Source organism: Microchirus variegatus, assembly GCF_963457635.1.
Source record: "Microchirus variegatus genome assembly, chromosome: 9".
Taxonomy (NCBI): Eukaryota; Metazoa; Chordata; class Actinopteri; order Pleuronectiformes; family Soleidae; genus Microchirus; species Microchirus variegatus.
The window spans coordinates 24,306,663-24,328,324 of record NC_139810.1 but is presented as its reverse complement, the minus strand read 5'-3'; the positions used below and the strand labels follow the sequence as shown (position 1 = coordinate 24,328,324).

The 21,662-nt window shown below is 40.8% G+C and overlaps 1 protein-coding gene across 1 annotated transcript in view; it reads left to right on the top strand.

The window, feature by feature from the left end:
- spryd3 (SPRY domain containing 3) overlaps positions 1–16,031 on the top strand; it is a gene marked incomplete at both ends in the record, with an annotated part of 46,458 nt that extends 30,427 nt beyond the window's left edge. The window contains 4 exons of the mRNA XM_083894926.1: positions 4,274–4,331; positions 12,427–12,552; positions 13,054–13,211; positions 15,897–16,031. Of these exons, the coding sequence (XP_083751052.1) occupies positions 4,274–4,331; positions 12,427–12,552; positions 13,054–13,211; positions 15,897–16,031 (477 nt within the window). The remainder of the gene's footprint in view (positions 1–4,273; positions 4,332–12,426; positions 12,553–13,053; positions 13,212–15,896) is intronic.
- Between the last annotated feature and the right edge of the window lie 5,631 nt (positions 16,032–21,662).

Genomic DNA, 21,662 nt, shown 5'->3' with positions numbered 1-21,662 from the left:
ATCACCAAAAGTTACGAACGGCAAAATACAGAATCAAAATACGAGTGCCTAAGTTGCCACCCGCTCAATAACAGAACAAACTTTGCATTGTATCAGTTTGATCTGTTTGTATAGAGAGCACTTGCATCCGTATAAAGTGACAAACTTGCCTGAACACATACACATAGATGGGCTGTTGTTTTCCTCACTGCAGTCAGATCATCAGCTAATGTCAGACGGTTGCTGTTATCGTGTGTGGAGTGAGAGGTTTTAGCCTGATGACACAAGGTTATACAAACAGACCTGCATTAGTTCCCTACACCGTCTTTGCCCAACCCCTATAGGTGAGGTTGTGTGGGCACGTACAAACAGAAACCACCCTACTTTCCCTCCTTACAAACCAACACTCACTCACACACACACACATCTGTGGCAAATTTGAAGTTATATTTTTAGACGGATCTGCAATATGCCACATTGATAGCTGCTGAAGATGATGGTTATCTGCTTCCACATGGTTTTCCTCTTAGCCCGCACCTTTCAGCTTGGTATTCTCACAGGCTTGTTTATTCTGCCTCAGTGTGAAAATGCAGGCTGCTCTGATGACATCGTTGTGGCAGCTGCAGATCTGATATTGCAAGCTTTTGCTCTTGCTCTTCCATGCCCTGGACACCTCATTGTTGTTCTAAGAAGTAGCTTGGAATTTCACTGATAGTCTTTGCACACAAACTTTGTATTGACCCGTTTTAATAAGTGTATATGAATGGACCAGCTGGTTAGCATGATGTTCTCCCTCTAAAACTCGTTTCGCATTGATAGAGAACAGAGAGTGTGAATGTCTGGAGCCGCCGCTAAGAATCACAGCAGCTGTTGTAATTTCCAAACCACAATAGTCTGGAATGTTTCTTTTATCATGAGTAAGCTGTCCAAGTCCCACAGAACAAATCTTGTTACGATCTTATTTTTAGACTGTCAGTTTGCTGCTTTTTTTGGTGCTTTGACATCCATGATTAATACTACTTGGCATAGTGTACTTCTCCTCTTCATGGGTTGCTATTAAACAGCAAATCCGTGTTGCCCCACATAACTTGCAGGTGTAGCAACAACAGTGTCAAGTTAAATTGAAGAAAGAAGTACATGCTATATGCTGCCTGTCATGCCTCTGCTGACTTCCAAAAGAATTGTAAATGTTCAACTGATGGTTCCATATCTGATATATGATCACAGCAATAGGGATATTCAAAAAATTAGAGCTATAGCCACAGTTGAACACATTGTGTTTCATGTTCAGATGGAGGGGTGTTCTCACCCACCTGAGCACAAAGTGGGAAGCAAACTCACCTCCTCCTCCCCCATTTTAGTAGCTATGTGTTACCTGCTAAAGGGTCTGATCCCCCATATAAACAAAGATCCTGGACGACAAGACTAGGTCGAAAAACTTACAATGTAACTTACAATGTATGCTTTCAAAATCATTAATGTGATTATGTCAGGGTAAAAAAATTAGAGGAATTCACAATGTTTCCATTCATACAGAGTTGAAGTGGTTCATGTTATGTGCATTGAATGTGCATATACCCATGAAATACCAACACAAACACTGCCCTGTGTTCTTATTGCGAGCATCAAACTACAAATAACATTGAGATAAATATGTGAAATTACCTGTTCAGCAGACGAGATGTGACGTCACCGTCTGTTTGTAAACCTCATCAGTGATTCCACTTGGAAACGCAACACTGATGTTTACTCTTGTTTTCTGCCATTATCTATCGCAAACACGTTTTCTGGCATCATTTTTTTAATTGTCTTTGCGGACGTAGGCTTTCTTTAGCAACACAATAAATACACGCTAAAAATGTCCCAAATCCAACATGTCCCAGCGCTATTTGCACTACAACTTCAACCTCTGTTGCGTGATTTACTTTCGTCTTCTTCATTGGTGGAGGTGGAATGTCCACTGCAAGTAACGCGTAATCCTCGTATGGTTTGCCTGCAACGGGCTCCTCCTAGAAACACGGCGTGTCATAATTGCGGGGACTAGTGGCCTGTGACTTTATTATTAAAAAAAAAGGATTATTTTAATTCTATGGAAATAATAAAGCAAGTATTATATGGCACTTGTACTACATTGTTATCATTTGTTAATTCAATTTCTGTCAATATAACCCCCAAAATACTACTCACTGATATGTAGTATTCATATAATACAAAACTGTAAAACTGTCATTGGTGTATAGAGAATGAACCATATTCATGCATGAATAAATAGATATATCATATTGAGTATATATTTTGAATCACAGATGATGGACACAGCACTCACTAACAATACAGTTATGAAACCTGCATGTAAGAGTTGATCCATTTATCAGACATAAGTCTGTGTTTCACATTAAAGCACTATAAATCCAATCTTTTTTTTTTTCCTTTTCTTATTTGTTGCTAGTGTTTTCCTTTTTCAGCAAGTTCCTCCAAATCACTGATCAGATCTGAGTCTGTTGATCATCAATCAGGGACCAAACAAACATGCAGAAATCACTCTTCTCCTCATGGAGGTGAAGCCCACATGCCAGTCAGCCAGAGGAATCCTCAGGCTTGTGGTGGAGACTCAGGGAAAGAGGAGCAGACTTGGCGAAACAAGGGGTCTCGAGCTTGGAGCAGTAGCTGCATTCCTTCATGTCTCTCTGTCTTCCTTTGCTGATGTCTCACTCTGTCCTCCTCCTGCTCTCTCATTCCCTCCAATCCATCTATCTCTATTTCCTGTTCCGCAGTCCCCAGTGGAGTTGTCAGAGATGATCACTGATGTTTCACTGACCTCAAATGCTGCCTCGCTTGACCTGGCTGCTGTCTGCTGTGTCCCCATTACTCATTTCTCTTCTCCACACAGGTGCTAACAGTAATAATTTAATTTGCCTTATTTTGCTTATGAGTAATGGATTGCATCAGTCATCAGTGGCTGTGCTTTTGTTTGGATAAAAACACATTTTCCTTCACAGTGAGTTGCGAAAGGCAGACTTTTGTCTTTTTTGGACGTCATAGTGGTCATATGTCAGATTTATTTGACTTAAGAGGAGACTGAAATGAAGGGCCTTGTGGTTGCATTTTTTTTCCTGTTAATACTAACTAAAAATAAATGCAGCAGTGAAAGTTTACCTGAAATCATTTAGAAGTAGTTTAATGAGAGATGATAGATAGGCATAATGTCATGTCTCTCATCATCATCCTTCCTCTCTTGTTTATTCATTATTGTATTTCTACATTAACTGAGGTGCAGCAAGAAGAAAGATAACAATCTCTCTCAATTACCTATGACTCATGATCTGATCTTATACGATAATTTAGCCTTCTAGTTATTTCTGTTGGCATCCTTAGACCTGGGGAAAGACGTCAGTTCTGTGCAGACAGATAAAGAGCACAAAAAGACAATGAACGATGTGGGGTCCTCGCTGCCATTAAAATGGATGTATATAATGGCTGCCTGACTAAAACCACTGTGGTTCTTATACAGTGAATTTGGAAACAGTACACTTAGTTTATCATTAAGATGGATGCATAGAAATCACTGTGTTCAGCCGAGTTGTGTATAGAAGTGTCAATAAGCCATGGAGGCCTGTAAAACGCTGTTGCTGCTTCAGGCTGATATTTGTCATTTAAATAAAATAAAGGATGGTTTTCTCTATGCAAGGACAAACGTGCAAGAAATGCACCATGAAGTTGAGGAGCATCTCAAGAGCAATGTGAGGCCTGAAGCATAGCCACATTTTCCTCCCATAACAGAGGTTACTGTGTGTCCGCACCGCCTTTTTGTGGTGACTCTGCTCTGCACTATGTACAGTAAATACATATATATAAATAATTAATGAGTCATTAATATGGAAAATACATCACTTTCAGAAATGCTTATTGCACAAACATAAACTTACTCTCCACTTGACAGGACACAGCCTCACATCCATATAGAGCATTTGCAATGTGAAACGGTCACATTTATCAGCAGACTTCCATTGTTTTGAAAGAGGAGGCTATTGGATTAGCTGGTGTATTTTCTTTTGTATTTGCTATTTATTGTATGCATTTGTCACTCATGGATCATGACTACCCATTACTATGTGTTTGAAGCTCTCCCCTGTAAAGCACAAATGCACACACATCACATCAGTGAGACACACCACGTGAAATAAGTGAATTAACCTAAATAAGTTTTTGAGTCCTTCTACGTCAGGACATTAACCACATTGATCCCTATGAAACTACATTTTTGTGATGTGTGCATCCATTCATGTTTGTGCAGGACTACCCCAGGAACAGACACCCAGGATGGAGTAGAGGATCAGTCGCCTACCATGCAGGTGAGATTTCAGCCCTGTTCCTCTTTTCTCTCCTCTTTTTAGTCTTTACTTAATGGGGAGCATTTGGTCTGTTTGGTTGCCGCATGACCGTCCTGTTCTGCGGCGACGGTACGCACAGTACTCTGCTATATCAGGGTAAAGGTAAAGCCTAATTTATACTCCTGCGTAAAGTGCTCTACGTAGGTTACGCAGAGCCCTCTGCGTCGACGGAGAGCCTCTCGGAGAGTCTCAGCGTCGTCTCCGGCTGCACGAAATATTTTTTAAGTGTCCGTCACTCTGTCAAGGCACAACAGAGACGGCAAGGACTGTGATTGGTCCTCAGGACAGGCCGAGCGAAGCTGCTCTGTGCCGGCTCGCAATGTGCACCGAGCGTCCACAGAGGTGGAGCTGATCACCGCTGACGACGTCGCTGCCGAACTATAAATACGTTATATCTTAATACACAAAGCAGATGTTTAGACTCTAAATGGCTACTTTCTCGCCTCAAATTATCTTAAAACTGCATTTCGTGACACAGAAAAGTGAGAAACAGCCACTGTTTCAATGTTATTCAGCTGCAACAACAACAACAGTCTTTCTTTCTCAGACGCCATTGCTCACTGTAGCCAGAAGCACAACAACCTTGCGTGGTGACCCCTACTGACCGATGCAGTGCGTATCCGTCACCACGACGGAGAAGTATGAAGGCTCGAGTGGTCTCCGCGGTTACGCAGTCGGATAACGCATTATGCAGTCGGAGAAGTATAATGTGACCTTAACCCAGGCTCTCAGGCATTGACAATACTTGGACTTCCTTGTATTGCATGTTTCTTTGTTAGCTAGGTGCTAACCTGCTAACAATTAATTGTTAGCAAAGCTAAAAGGCGAAGAGTGTGGCCAGATAGTGAGCTAAACAAGCACAGTGCTGAAATAAGCCTTAATAGAGAAGCCCTGTATTAGGAGCTAGCTCACCTCCTGTGGACAGTTCAGGTTGTCTTGTGAGGACGCAATCCCCAATATGAATGTGATTTTACCTGACCGGAATGGCGCAAAAATATGTATGCTTCCTCTAAAGCATCTATCTCCTGCTTTAGGATGTAAACATCACAGAGCACCGCCTCGGCTCTATGTGACGGTGCCTCGCTCAGAGACAGAGATCATGGAGGCTTGCAGACAGATCAAAAGAAACAAGATAAACAGACGCTGACAGCATCAGAAAAGGGAAAAGGATTATATCTCCATCCCTCTTGTTCTGTGGAAGTTTGGCGATCTAAATATCTCTCCAAGTGCTGAAAAAAAAAAAAAAACAAGACAAAAAAACAAGTTTAGTCAGAAATATCTTTATCTCCGTATGCATCCACACACATATTCAGTCTTGCTTGTTTGTGACCACAAGCCTGTGAGAATTATCTGAACAGGCATCTGCACAAAACCCCTACAGCTACCATTCCAGGCCTCAGCATCCTTCCTTATCAGTGCTAAGAGATTATCTTGCAAACACTGCTGTCATGATGTGAGAACAGCGGCAGCTACAGTAGGTAGGTGGTTGTTATTACATCATGCCAAGCTGCCATAAGCAGCCAAGTCTTTGTCTGACAATCCACTGTCATAGTCCAGATCCTGTCAGTCCTTATCTGAGCAGAGCAGTTAGGAGCTTGCTGCCTTTTATCAGCATTATTTTGGTTTGAAGCATCCCAATGTTCATCGCCTTCTCAGGGATTTCAGCGACTATTTCTGAATGATTCACACGCTACAAAATGTCATTTTCCACCAGGAAGTACATATGATTTGATTTCTAGAGGATGCTTCGTTATACACCTTTTTTTCCATTTGACCTCCAAATCAGCTATCCAAACTCTCACATTCCATTCATTTTTTGAGTTGATCTTGATAGTCCTAAACCCCTTGCTCATTTCTTATATGTTGATAATAATAACAGTTGATACTGTGGGTCCTGCTGGGGTCTGTGGATGATGATGGCTCATTGCTGAGTGACAGCCGAGACCAGTCATTCATGGGGGCTCACCATGCCAGTCCCAGAGTTCTAGCACTGCGGTCTGCCTGGTTTGGCTGCCGTGTGCTGGACACCACAGAATGTGCACGCCCCAGCACAGCTCCCATTAATCTTATTTGTTAGAGACTAAAATGATGCATGTGGTTTTCCACGCTCTGTATATGAGGTTTGCCTGCCCGTGCTTGGGTTAATGTGCGGGCTCTGATCCAGCTACTTAAAATCAACAGCCAGGGCCTCCTCTTCATACCCTTGCCACTCCATTCATCTGAGATTTTCAATGAACAGCTGAGGAGCCTCAATAATTAAATGCAGACACTCTTTGACAGGATGATAAAAAAAAATGTAATGTATACACAGTATTATATACACAAGGCCATACAACCACAGCAGAAATTGCTTTAAGAACGAATGACTTTAGCATTGTAACTGTGGTTTTCCTGTTTGGTGTGAGCCAAGAATGCTGCGAAAAGTGCTTCTTTGACACGTGGTAGCACTGTTTATTGACCTTTATGGTTAGTTTTTGTATTTAACCTCAATATCTAAAAGGAAAAATATCTGCATGGATATTCTTGGCAGATCTTCACGTTATATAGAGTGCTGAAATGCATATTAGCGTTATGACCTAATGCTGTTCCTGATTTTTCCTGCAGTGATTTGGTCACTGCCTTTCAGGTAAACGGTGGCTTTAAATTAGTTCTGTCGGTTAGTTATATATATCACATAGTCTTAAGGCATGTACGTAAATTACATCATGATTATTTTATTAATATCTTGCATGAGTTCTTTTTCTGTCACCTTTATTCATGGTGCATTGTTCTGGGCACGCGACCAGTATAGACCTGGATCACATGTAATGTGTATTGCTTGTAAGGTTGTTATTTTACTCCAGATGTATTTCAGTTATATACACATATAACTGCCAACCCTATCACTGCTCATTTGTGTAGCTTGTATAGTTTGAGAGTTGACTGGTTTTACCACCAATGTTTATATTGGGTGCTGGCCCAGTGTGGACCTCCATTCCGAGCGTTGGCTCACGTTGGCTCCACAAGTTAATGGACCGAGGCATTGTGGGCCCCTGTAGGTCGCGCGGGCCCTATCAGGAGCAAATAGCCATTCAACCATTGAGTGCGCCTCAGCAAGCTTCATTAACCCTCTAACCCCCCTCCCCCCCATCAGTGAATTACACGTGCTATGACTCAACACCCGCAGCTGAAGGTTGTGCCCTACCACCAGTGCCACCATCCATCACTCACCACCAACCCAACCCAAGATAATAGTTCTCAGTCTAACTTCTGTGTTGTACAGTATTTCTCTGACAGGGTCTAATCTGATTCCAGCTCAAGTTCTGCAAAAACAATTATTCAATGTTCTACAGAGTGATAATATCATCTTACCTAATGGGACAAAAATGAATTTTGATGATACTGTTGCTGCAACACTTGAAGGCACAAAGAGACTCATGGAGAAGTGCTTTACAGCCAGAACAAAGGCCATGTGTGTCCATGCTGTGGCTGCCACCACATACCTAAAGGAATCAGGTAAAGAATCCTTAGGTATTGATGGATTTGGATATTTATTATCTAAAGAATTTTATTGAGAAGAACAATTGATTGTTTTCAAATCAAATTCTTAACTTGAAATAATGCCTGTATTTACAGTATATAGTGCCCATTCACTCACATATTCATACAGCGCAGCATTTTTCTTTCCTATCATACATCATACCATACCCTTTTACATGCTGCTAGCACAGCTGTCAGGAATGTGTCTTGTGCAGGGACACATTAGTATGTAGACTGGCGGAGCCAGGAATCGAACTCTCAACCTTCCGGTTGAAAAGCAACTTTACCACTGAACCATATTGCATTTAGTTAATTAAACAGGTTTAAATATTTAGTTGGACTTGAGAATGAACTGATTAGATTTTCACCAAGAGAAGCATGTTTTAACAAGTCTGACTGTAGATCTTTTTGAGGTCAAAAAATACACAAACCTATCTTTGTGGAGACATTTTGACCTTGTGAGGACATTTTGTCTGGGCCACCCAACTTTAAAGGGCCTTTTCAGGGTCGAGATCTGTTCTTAGGGTTAGGGTTGGCATTGGGTTTAGGGTTAGGGTTAGGGTTAAGGTTTGGCACTTAGTTGTGATGGTTATGGTAAGGGTAAGGGACTGGGAAATGCATTATGTCAATGATTTGTCTTCACTAAGATACAAAAACAAGTTTGTGTGTGTTTGAGTGACGGAAGCAAGAGAAAAAAATAGTCAGGAGAAGTTGATTGAACTAAAGCTCATTCTACTGCACTTCATTCTGAAGTGGGACTAACTACAGTCTGTTTGAGTGTATTGTTTGTGTATGTAATAGCTCGGGCCTCAGTGGCTAAGTAGCCTTGGAAGCAAAGTACATTATAATGTATGTAATATATCAACAGGTCAACACTTAGCAGATGCAGATGGAACTTGTGCAGTCTCACATATGGGTTTGAAATCAAAGAAGAATGCAAATATTGTGTTATAATTTTTTTTAATGTTTTAGGAGTCTGTGAAGTCATTGTTCCCTGGGCAGGGAAGCCCAGTCTTTTCCAGACAAACTCTCACATTACGAGAAAACCTCTTTTCTTATTCCCAGCTGGTCTCGGTCCTCGGCCAGATTCTCTTAGCTGCTCAGGAGCCACAGAGCGTCCTGCCCTCTCCTCCTGTGGGCCCAGCTCCAAACTCTCAGATCAGATCCAATTTTCACCCTCTTGATGAACCTTAAAACCAGCACCTGGTGGCACTCACAGTCACTGTTGTACTTACAGACAACTGCCTCGCTGCTATCTTTTCTACATGATCGCCGTCAACAGGTTGCTTGTTCCATCACTAGCCTCGGAGCCAGATCCTGGTCAACACCTCCAAGCTAATTTTAAAGTCTCTCGTCTCCAAAACAAATTTTAACTTTTTCTACCCCATCCTTGCTCCAAATTGAGCCTGTTTCCTGCATATCGATTTCCACCCTTTTTTAGTACCAATGAACACTTAAAAAAGAAACTGAAGATATTATTGTATGCTCAGAAACAAAAATAGCCGCACACAGCTGCCTGCCAAAATCAATTCTGCTAAAACTGACTCAGACAGGATTGTTTAACCATTTACCATGCACAACATTATTAATTCAATACTACAAATAATTTTTGTGTTGTCTGTTTTATATAGTTCTTCCACATACATGAATCTTTAACATTTAACAAACCAGAATGTGGCACAAGAATGTTCACAGCATTAACCTGTATCAACGGCAGATATAGAACTTGAGTTCAGACGCTAACTTACTTGCATTCCCTATCTGTTCTTTTCTAAGTCTTTGATTTGATGAAAATCTGTCATGTGAAGAAAAGTTTCTTTCATTAAAAGTGAGGTCATCACTTTCATGGAATCTTCAACGACATAGACAAAGGTGCTGAACAAACTCCCGTAATATTGCTGTGTAAAATGTGCACATTGGGTTGAAGAGTTTGTCATATTGGACACCATAGCTAAATTCAGATAACATAGGATAATGTTGTTTAAACAGTTTAAAGCCTTCTGGGTCTCTTTGGGGAGCCTTATAAAAAAGAACAAACCAGCATTCACGAGGAAGTGGGTTCAAGGCACACAATTTGACCAATACCAGTGAAGTCCAGTTATGTAGGCATCTGCCACCCAGATTGTCTCGTGGTTAGAGTGGTCACCTCTGGAGTGGGAGGTCAGCAGTTCCATCCTTGACCTTGTCACCAATAATGGTAAAAAATGCCTATAGCCTTTCTGGTTACCACTTGGCATCAAGGGAGGTGTGGGGGAGGACAAATACTCACTCTGTGCTATGGAAATTGGAGATAAACTCGAGCAGGATGTTCCTTCATGGAGTGAATTAACTTGTAATATAACCAACTACCATGTGCTGTTTACTGAACCTGAACCTGTTGCATCCATTTCTTGTTAAATGTAGTCTTGTGAGTTTCTAAATGTATGGAAATCCAATAGTAAATTACAAGAATGTATTTTTAAACCCACAATGTTTTCTTTAGGTTTGAGAGAGATACTTAAATTACTGTGAAATATAAAATCAGAGCAGAAACAAAACCACATATTTTTGTTTAAAATGTATACAATTTAATTATAATTATGTATTAAATATACAGGACACTAATATATTCTTATTTGACAGTAAGTTAAGGTATGTTTAGAGACAACTTGCAATTAAAAGTCACAGTGAAAGGCATGTTTCAAGCTTAATTAAAAGCTTACTCTTTTAAGAGAGTCAGTTAATTGTGAGTTGTGAGTAAATATTAAAACTGCTTCAGTGGCTTGTTGCTCTAGTGAACATCTCTCCAACCCCCAGCCTTTACTTTTCATGTCTTGGTCAACCGGCTCCATCCGTATAGGCTCAAACCTGTGCTTCCACAGTCCAGCCCACCTCCAGCGTCTGACCATGTCACTGTCCAGAGACCTGGCTTTGCTATTTTTAGCCATGCTGCGCCTGTGGTGGCGTGGCTCCACTGTTTGCCCAGTGTGTGGTGTTGCGACAAGGGCCCGCATGGGAGCCGTAATGATACAGTGTCTCCATCTCTCTCCCGGTTCTCAGATAGAGATTGTTTAAACAGTATCCTGAGCCAGGGACGGGTCCCATGACAACTCCATAAATATTTACCAGTAGCAGCCACGCCGCTTTGCTTGAAGGGAGCTCATCTGCAGGCTACCTCTGCGATGTTTTTCTTTTTCCATTGTTGTCTCATGTGACTGTAATATGTGTTGTTTTGATGATTTCCTTTGGATACTGTAGATGTCTTTCTTAGGTTGAGAAATGTTTTCACAAAGGCTGCTTACACCTTTACATATCATCATCATCATCATCATCATCATCATCTGACTGGAATGTCAGGATGTCCTGTATGTTAGTGCGACACTGCATGTACACATGTTGGACAATGTGGTAAACAAATCAGTTGTCTTGCTGCTTGATTTCAATGAGAGAAATAACAGGACATCATTTACACCACAGTCTCCTGAAAAAAAGTGTTAAACAGCTCCACTTTCATCCGAAAGTGAGATTGTTGTGACAGTAGATCAAGCTACAGAAGGCTGCTCAGTCCTTTTATGTGCACTTTAAATCAGCCCTTTCACTGATCTGTTTCTCAAAAGTCATTTGCGAGAATTTCTGGCATTCAGGTCGCAATTAGTGCCAACGTGCTTTTAAACAAATGAACCTCACTTGCCGACAGGTTTAAGTGGGAGTCCTCTCCAATCCTCTCATGGGTACTGAATTTTTTTTTTCTTTTTTCTTTTAATTAGCTGAACATGTCAAACTCAGACTCGTTGCTTTGCAAGTCGCAGCTTGCATGTTGCAGATTTTGTGAAATTGGCATCGGTCCTGCAGCAAATAGGCAGTGAAGGAATTAGTCATGAATAATGATAATAAATGAATCATTTTATGACACCACCTAGTCCAGGTCACATTAATCAAATTCATTATGTCATTAGAAAATATTTTTGAGGTTTTGAGAAAGATGTTAATAACAATAATTACTAGTAACATTAACTTGGATGAATGAAGCACCTTTGACTGTAGATCGTAACAGATAGTAATTAAAAATCTGAGGAAACAATAAGGTCTTGTGTCTCAAAGAGTGTTTGCACACAAGTGTGTTTGTTATATTGATATTGAAGAAAATAGTTTCGCAATATATGTTATTGAATTATTCCCCAGCCCTAGCTAGTGAGAGTGTTTCATAAGGCCATGTTGAAAGCCTTGTCACTTGACCTGTACTGGCTGATGTGGATGATGGTTTGGCAGAACTGTGTATGAAGACTGTAGTTTCAAGGTCGTGTAGCAGGGCAGGAGATTAGATAGGTGCCGTGGGGGTGAAGACTGGAGGAGTCTAGATTAAAGGTGAAAAGGGAGGATTTTCTAAATTATGCTGGACTTGGGCCATGTCATCCCTACTGGTTCTTCATCATACTTTGGCTGATGTGATTGGCAAACAGGTATTTAATTGCTCTCGACTCACAGATGAACATGCTCAATTGCACACTGAAGTGATATTAATAAATCACTGCACTTATGTCTCACTCCTCTCACACAGATGATGGGAAGATCTTTCATGGCAGCGGAGTTGGCGATGCATTTGGTCCCCGCTGTTTCAAAGGGGACATCATGGGCTGCGGCATCATGTTCCCACGGGACTACATCTTGGACGGAGAGTGCTCAGGTGGAAGAATAACGTTGTCACTCATTGTCATCAAGTGGTGGACATGTTCGTCATGTTGTTGTGGTTTCATTGGGTCTTTGCAGAGGTTCATTGTTTTGGAAAGAAACTGGATATCGACCAAAGTCCCCCGCACAGTAAACTGAGCAGTCACTTTAAGATTAAATTCTTAACCCCCTTCCTTTCCATGAGAGACAAATATAAACTTTCCTGCTCTTGCGTGGTTCCAGTACATCAGTTTCTAATTTAGCAAACATCTCATAACAGTTCATAAGCATTGTTCAGTTTAAATTCACAGACAGCACATGACGGTAACTGACGTAATAGTACCGTATTAGGGCCCTCTAACAGCACAACACATCCCATTTTGTGGCTTTAATGAACATGTTTTACTGCGTTGACTCTGCTCTGTATGACCTGGCCTGGAATTTTATTATCACTTCTGGGCCATGCTCTCTTGAACGCCTTTTCTCAAACACCCTGCGCTCTGTTTTTTGTCCTCAGGTGACATGGACGACTGGGATAGGCTGCAGGTCCGTCAAGGTCAAGCAAGCGTCCAGAACATTCTGTACCTTAAAGAAGAAGAAGAGGAGGATGACGAAGAGGAGGAGGAGGAAGATGGGGAAGAAGTAGAGCAAGGACAGGAGGGAAGGAGGGTCACGGTGAGGAATACTCACCCTCTGTTGATTGTTCCTGCACATAAATGTAAATGTTATAGCATGCATGACCACTTTGGGCAGACCGACATAGTGCAACATTACTGTATATATTTTATGTTCGCATACCATAATTAAGATTTGGTCTCCACCAGTTAGTCTTTGGCTTTTTTTGTGAAGGAATTCTTCATCGGAAAACATTGCATCATTCTAAGTGTGAGCCTTTAAGCCACATATGGACACATTCTTCCATCCTGCTTTTACACTGCATCTTAAAGTCAAGTCAGGTCAGCTGTCTTCATACAGCACTGTTCACACACGCACCGGTCAACTCACTGTGCTTTACAGTACAATCTAAAAAGAAACATGAAAATAAAACAGAATCTTGCACATACACATATATATACCCCCTCTCCCTTTTTAATAATACAAATATGCAACCAAAAGTCTGAAAGAAAGGTTTTAGTGTTTGATTTTGAAGACAAATAGAGTTGCAGCAGTGAACAGGACCATATTGACTAGTATAAGTATTATGAAATGATACTTGTTCACATAGCTCAGGTTATTTTTGATTTCCAAGGGGATTTATTATCAACAGTGGCAAAATAAAACACCTGTGCTCATCTGTCATCTTATCAAATGCACGCTTTTAGTGTGACAATGTTTTTAAGAGTGAATATCTTGCTGACTCTAATGTCTTTGTCGCTTTAATCTCAAACTATTAAACACTCATTCAAGTGGAGAGTGTCACACGAAGAGTTCCGTACCACAAAGTTGGTAGTCGATAACAATCTTATTGAAACATTTTAGATTTCTTTTACCCACATATATTATACTGTACTGTAACATAATACACACGTATCTGGAAACAACAGAAGTGTCAAACTCCTGAGCTTGATATATTCATAAATTCAGCAGACGCTTACAAGACACTGTAACAAAATAATATGATGGATTTTCTGCATATTGATTATTAAGGCTGAGCCACAGTTAAAGTGCTGCTAACGTCAATGCACACATTTTTTCTTTTTCCCATGTGTACCTGCGACCTCTTCTCCTTTACTAATTTTCTATGTGTCTTGGCACATTTCCGCCATCTGTCGATCACTGGAAAAGTGCCTCTTTTCATATGTGTGTGTATGTGTGTGTTGTTGTTGCACAAGAACAACCAAACAGAGATCCACCTGTAAAAACATTATGCCTTACTTGCATTCAAAAACTCCACTGGGCACAGTTAACGCATATTAAAACTTCCCTTTTTGGGCGGTACACAGCAGGATTACTGCAATTATTTCACATGACTTATACGAGCAGAAACCTCCAAGACCTGTTTCATAATGAATACTTTCATATTCTTCTGTAAAATGGCTCTTGCGGGAGGCATTATATACTCTGGTATATATATGCCTCACACACACCCAATCGACACCACAACTTGCTGTAAGGTGTAGAATGTTTTTCCTCTCATAATAAACTCTAGGAGGATTCTGATTGGTCCCAAATTTACCTTACAGTCAGTGTCCGTAAGACCCAGGACTGGGTATTTCTAATGATACAGAGCCTACAAAACGATAGATACACGGTTATTTTGAATCGTGATCATGTCCTCCACAAAATGATTAACCTTTAAGGCTAATGTACATGTTTGAGATATGCACTGTATCATATCAATTGACCTCTACTGCCATCCACAGGTTTTAGTCCACACTTGCACGTAAGGTGATGTTTACATCTCAAGACTACCATCACCGCATTTGTTGCAGATCACTGTGCTGTACTTTATCCATTTTTAGCATAAATTCTACACTGTTACCCAACTCTACAGTTAATGTTGTGATTTTGACTTTAACTTAACTTATGGATGCTGGGTAAATTTGTCAATCTCTGCAGTTTTGCAAGCAGTGGCCAACTGGTTCAGTTGGCGGGTGTGTGCGCACACAGTACTCAAACCCAAGCGGTTGAGAATAGAATAGTCAGAATTATAATCCAGGGATTTGTCAATATTTATTCAGCAGGACACATTACCCTCAGTGCACTGCTCCTCAACATTACAGACGCCTTTGTGGACACAACTGCACGTGTCTGAGGGCGTTCGGGGTTGCCCTGTGTGCGTGCGTGTGTGCGCGCGCCACACCGCCTGTGCTGTTCGAACTCATGATGCCAGTTGCAGTTTCACTCACTCCTTCATCTGTAATTGAATAGCCGTTAAGCCTTTCTTTTTAGAGTGGGTGGTACACAGTAAATGTTTGATCTGTGACTCAGTCTGATTTATCGAAGACACACACTTCACAGTACTTCACGAGCTTGTTTTTTGTGTGTTGGTATTTGTTTTCAGGCTTGGAAAGAAGCCCTCGGTATTGGCATTGAAATGCTTGTTCATGTTCTTTTGAGAACAGCTGGATAATGTTTGATCACTCTCTGATTTAGTAGAGACATGTTCTGTAAACATTAACTTTTTTTTTTTTCTCACAAGAAGACAGACGTTACACTGTCACCTATTTGTTTCACAACATTTTCTCACTGAGGTACACCGTGTTCTCTGAAATGAAGTTTGTATAAGTATCAGCTATTATGAAATACTTTTTTTTTTATGACTCTTTGTCGTTTGCTCTCCATCGAGAGATTTATCGTCACTGAAGAGGTTGTGCTCATGTCGTTCTAACCCACTGTCTCCCTCCTGTGGCCCTGCAGGTGTTCTTCACAAGGAATGGGAAGCTGATGGGTCGGAGGGAGATGACTGTACCTCCCGGTGGCCTCTACCCTACTATTGGGATGCTGAGCAGTGGTGAGAAGGTGAAGGTGGATTTGCATCCCCTCAGCGGATGACCTAAGATTCTGGACCAGACCTGTGATGATGACCAGCTGGCTGCGCTGTAGAGCTCACCCACGGTAGCCTAGCATGCTGCTAACACTCGCCAGAACACACTCAGTTCAGCAGCACTCACACATGCACATCGCCGCCGTCTCCACTGCCCCAGCTTTTATTTATAAGACTTGTACATTTCACAATCACAAACAGAAACACAACCAAATCCACCTCCTGGTTGTAAAGTAGCAGTAAGGGATCCTGCGTGGTGTGCACTGTGCAAAGTACAGGGAGTAGATGTCTCCTGGGAGATATTTAACTTAACTCTATGCAATCTGCACTGCAATCGTCCTCTCATCTAACCTCTTCCTGCGTTCAGCACGTCTCTGACACACTGAGCTGTTAAATCCTCCTCATGAGGTCTGGCACGCTTCTTTTATTTTGTTTGTCACGACCCCAAGCAAAGCAGAGTGAGGCCAACAGCTGTGCCGAGTCAGAGCTTGTTGGCATTAGATCCTCCCGCCCTCTCTTTCTCGCTCTTTCTCTCCCTCCGTCTCTCTCCCTGGGTGCTCTCTTGGGGTGAGGCTGCCCTCCTGTGAGTAATCAGGGACCTGCTGTTGCCCCGCCTCGCTCGCTGCTCTCCTCGAGCCGGCTGGAAGTGAACAGCGGATCGTTTTTAGTCGGTTCATCTTGGCTCTGACTGTTGCAGAGGATTACTAGAAATTTGGTAATCACAACAGACTTTAAATTCTGTTCCTGAGCAGCATCAGACCAGACAACTCCTCAGAGTGGATAATAGTTTTGTGAGTATTTTAATAGGCTACATTCACATTACCAGGCTGGAGTGACTCATATTAGATTATTTTTTTTTTGATGTGATTCAAGATCTGAACTTTTCAGACCTGGACACTGAAATTTGATCGTCAATTCCGATCAAATAAGCTCATGTCACTTCAGTATGTTATCCTAGATAGATGAATATCTTGATATGACATGAGTGAGAACAGTTATAACAGAATCAGTGCATTTTTGTTTTGCCTATATGCACATGCGGAGCATTGTTGTCTTTGACCAGCACATAGGACACTGTAGGAGAGTGACCTCGAGAGCTAAATCTCATCCTTAAATTTGCTGCAATAGCTTCCATTCCTGAATTTCCCCAAGAGGATAAATACAAATATGTCTTATCATATCTCCCGCTTCAAAACTGAGTGGTCACATTACATGTTCTGTTACAAAGAGGTATTTGTGCACATATGAACCACTTCAATCAGATTTGAACAGTGTGGTTAGGTAATCTGAACGAAGCCTTAGTTTTACGTTGGTTCCAGGTTAAATGAGCAGGTTTCGTTTCCTTCGATTCAAAACACAAAAGCAGAATTATTCACATTTTACGTAATCCTCCACATCAAAGTATTTGCAAATTGTCAACACGGAGTAGAGGCCCCCGGCAGACTTGAGAAGGAAGGCTTGCACACAGTCCAGTATAATACAATCCATTGTAAATGAACAAATTAGAGACATAAAAAAAAACCATTGTGTTTAATAAACTCTGAAAGTAAAATGTACCTTTGCAAACCTCACACGCAGCTGTCAGGGCCATTTGAATTGGATTGCATCATACTGTGATGTGCTATGCTTTTATTTTGACACTTCCTTCTCGATCTGTGCAGGTGCATGTTTCTCCTCTACGTGAAGGATTACTTTCCATTTAAATGTTCTATTTTTCATTAAGTTATAAAATAATGTGTTGCTCTTACAGTCAGAGAAAAATCTCCTCTTTGTGCTACCGTATGTCACATAGAATTAACTGCTGGATGTTTTTTTTTTGTTTGATTTATATAAAGACAATGATAATTATTTGCTGAGGTTTTGCAAAAAAAAGAAAATGTGAATGTGTGTCCACCAGTGCTCTGCACTGTTTGCGTTTTATCCAGCATACACAGCAGCAGCAAAGGCCTGTTTCATAAAGAGAGAACAGTGAGGTTGTCCAGATATCTTTCAGTTTAACTCAGGTTTTATAGAATCACAAAGCTGGCTCACTTTTAATCACGGTCAATCAAACGTCTCACCGATGATAAATGGAGCAAAACCAGGTCAAAGCAGTCTGATTACTGGCAAATCAAATCCGTGGGAAACACACTCATCACTCCTTCACAATCCAAACATGGACGTTACAGTCGTTACAAACAACACACGGGGACGTTTTGGTGTTATTGTAGGAGCATTATTCATTATTTAAGTTCAATTGAGGAATGATTTATGTTGAAAAATGACTGAAACAATGGACCATTTATCAATATTTGAGTCAATTTTTGTTCAGTTTCTGTCAAATCGTTAATTTCCACATGTGTTTTAACACACAGGAGAAATTGATTATCACCCACAGACTGATGAGTCATGAGTACAACATTTCTGCTTTCATATCTGTTCATTCTACCTCAGGACGTTGTCACAAGGTCGTGGTTCAGTCTCTGTTTTTTTTTTTTTTTTTTTTCTGTCAGTGTCGATGAGAAAGACACTTGACATCAGCTGTTCCCAGTGTTCACTCATCACTCACTGTGTGTTTGTGTGAACAGGAACAAAAAAAAGTGATGTGCAGCTCTAGAATATTCCTGTACATATTAATAGAATGAGTCTGCGCCCCTTTTTCTAGCTTCTGAGAATCACATCTCACTCACCTCTTAGCCGTAATCTCACATCATAATCGGTGCTCCTCTCGCTCCACTTCTGCGCTCACTACGGTTTTTAAACTCGTGTTCCAAGCAAATATAAGAACAAATCAAATCTGTGTGGCATTTGCTGAATTTTCTTGTATTTGATTTCTTTTTCTGAAAACATAATGCAAAAGTCCTGAGAATTTTGAGCAGTTTTGGTCCTGATTTAGAAATCATGAATGCACCATGTCTGCTTCTCTCCAGCCCTGAAATTTAGTTTTCAAAAAGTATATATGTATATAAAAAAGTAATTCTTCATACATTTTATGTATACATGTGTATATGTATGAATATAATCTACATTATTTATTTACATGTATATGAGGATGAATGTGAATAGCTGACCGCCTCGATTTTCTCGTGTAAACTTGTGTAAAAAAAGAAAGAAAGAAAAAAGATTTAATTATGATAATGCAAAAATATTCTTGCTGTACAGCCATAACCTTTAGTTCTTTTTGTCAAATCCTGGTGCCTACATTACCCATAATGCAAATCAGTGGCCAGTTATTCATGTGGAGATTTGGTTGTAGTCTTTAATAAACGTTACTGGGTCGGTTAATGACGGTTACCCAGGATCACAGGTGTTTGGTGCGGTTAAACCGACTCTAAAGTCTACTGGATGGGTAAACAACGGTTACAGGTGGTGGGTGTGGTTAAATAGGTCGGACTTCAGTTGATTCTCCTTCATGACACAGGCCTCGGGGCGGAAAGCACTCTGTGTGTACAGTAGGGGAATGACAAAATACTGTCAGGTTTGTTGTGTTCGTGGGAGCTGGTTTCCACCCAAATAATTCTGATAAATGATTTTCTCTTTTCTTGTGTTAAAGGGAATGATATCACCAATATTATAATGTATCTGTTAACCAAAACTTTAACCAAATCACTTTTTTCACCCCCTCTGTCCTTTACATCATTATCATCATCATCAGACGCAGCAGCTGTGTATAACTTGAATGCACATTCCTCTGTACCTACCAGTGAGGTGCAAACGGCAGGTTTTTGTATCGTTTCTGGCATGTTGACAGACAAACCGCACCATTTCTACACGCTAGAGACATAACACGCTGTAAAGTTACGACACAGGGTTTAACTATATTAAATCACATATCTGCTGGAGGTTGTACGTATGTTTTCGTTCGTAGCCGTTTTGTTGTGCGTTCGTTTCAGAGCCATCGATGGGCATGTGAAGATGTGTACATCCGTCTGTTGTTGTTGTTCTCCTGCAGGGCTGCATAAGAGACTTGCATTCAAGGCTGCTCAAGCCTGAAACTGTAAAAAAAAAAAATTAAGCTAGACTGTGCAAAGATAATAATGTGACACTGATGTGGATATTTAAGCCACATCTAAGTTCAGGGTATTTAAGTCACTTATATTTAAGTTTACTATGAATCTCAGTTTACAGAAGTTTTCCACCTTTCAACCAAATTGAGCAAAATCAGTTTAAAATCTTTGTAGCATCTCTAAACTTACTCAGTCCTGTAGTAACTAGTAATAATGATCCCTCGCCTTGTTGATGTTGCACTATGAAAGCCTCCTTTAGTATGTTTGATCACCAATAAATGTTTCAGAAATGTAACAAAAGGTGTGTGCGGCGTTTTGATTTTGTCGACGCAAATTTGGTCTGAAAGTCGTATCAGTTGGTTGTGATTGTTGTGAAATATGGTTTGATTTTTCAAATGTACAAAAGTTCACACAGATCTGAGCATGGTGTGTGGTTTCAGGCATTTATGTCGACTTTCAAGTGGTGTTAATGACGGCTGAACTCAAATGTTCTGAAAAAAAAAGTTCTAAAAGTGAAATACTTAGTTTGACTTGTGGAATGAAACAAATACGACTGCCCCAGATGAGCCAAAGGTTTAAATCAGCTGAATTTTTTATCCTCACAGCAGTATTTTAATCCTCGCAGGACTGTCAATCAAAGCCATCTTGAAGTGAATGCTTGTGTTGTTAATGTGAGAATTGTGGCTTTTTCATTGAAGTGGTTCAGGATTTGACATATTTAGGAATGTTTAATTCAGGGGTTCTCAAAGTTTTGATATCTGAGGGCCAATTTAGGGACCCAACTTTGGACTGAGGGCCGCCAAAGGAAAAAAAAACAGAAAGAAATCCCATTTATAATAATTTTCAGATTGCAGTTGTACAGTTTACACTTATTGGTCTGTATCCAGTAATGTCCAATAAACATTTCACAAGCTTAGTACCTCCTGGATTAAAACTATCAACTGTAATTCATTGCGGGCCGCCAGAAATGTTTCTGTGGGCCGCCATTGGCCCCCGGGCCGCACTTTGGGAACCAATGGTTTAATTGTTCTCAAGGTTTCACAGTCAACAAAGAATTGTTTTTTATTTCATGACATAAGCTTCATTTAATTTAAGACAGAATACCTGAATGCCAGTTGTGGCCTTGTTGAAAGTGTTGAATTTTCATTATGTGCACATGGTATGCGAAACGAAACGAAAAACTGAAATGTGAATGTGGCCAGTAAAATCACTGGTAGACGGCAGAATCAGCCGGGACGTTTATATATCGAGCACAGGAGCAATAATTAAATTGCCCTCAGGAAGGTGCTGTAGGGTCAAAATACCATAAGAATGAAGCACGACGGCCACAACAGCCCTGTTCAGAACGCTCCGTTTAGTAGTATCTCTTTAGGTCCACCTTAAAAAAAAAGTGAAATGACATCAGCCACAGAGGTACTGGGAGCTTACAGTAGTTCGCATTTGGAAAAGTGATCATTTGCAGGCTCTAGCAGGCACATTGCCATCATATATAACATGTATCCACTGGACAAATGAATCCTCCGAGGCTGCAAGTTTGTGTAGAACTCTGTGCTGCGCTGTGGAGCCAAGAATATAACTTTTTGCGGACTTCAGGTTTTCAGATGCCGTTGCCCTCGCCAGCACTCTCCCGTGTTTTAGGTACAAAGCGGAGCT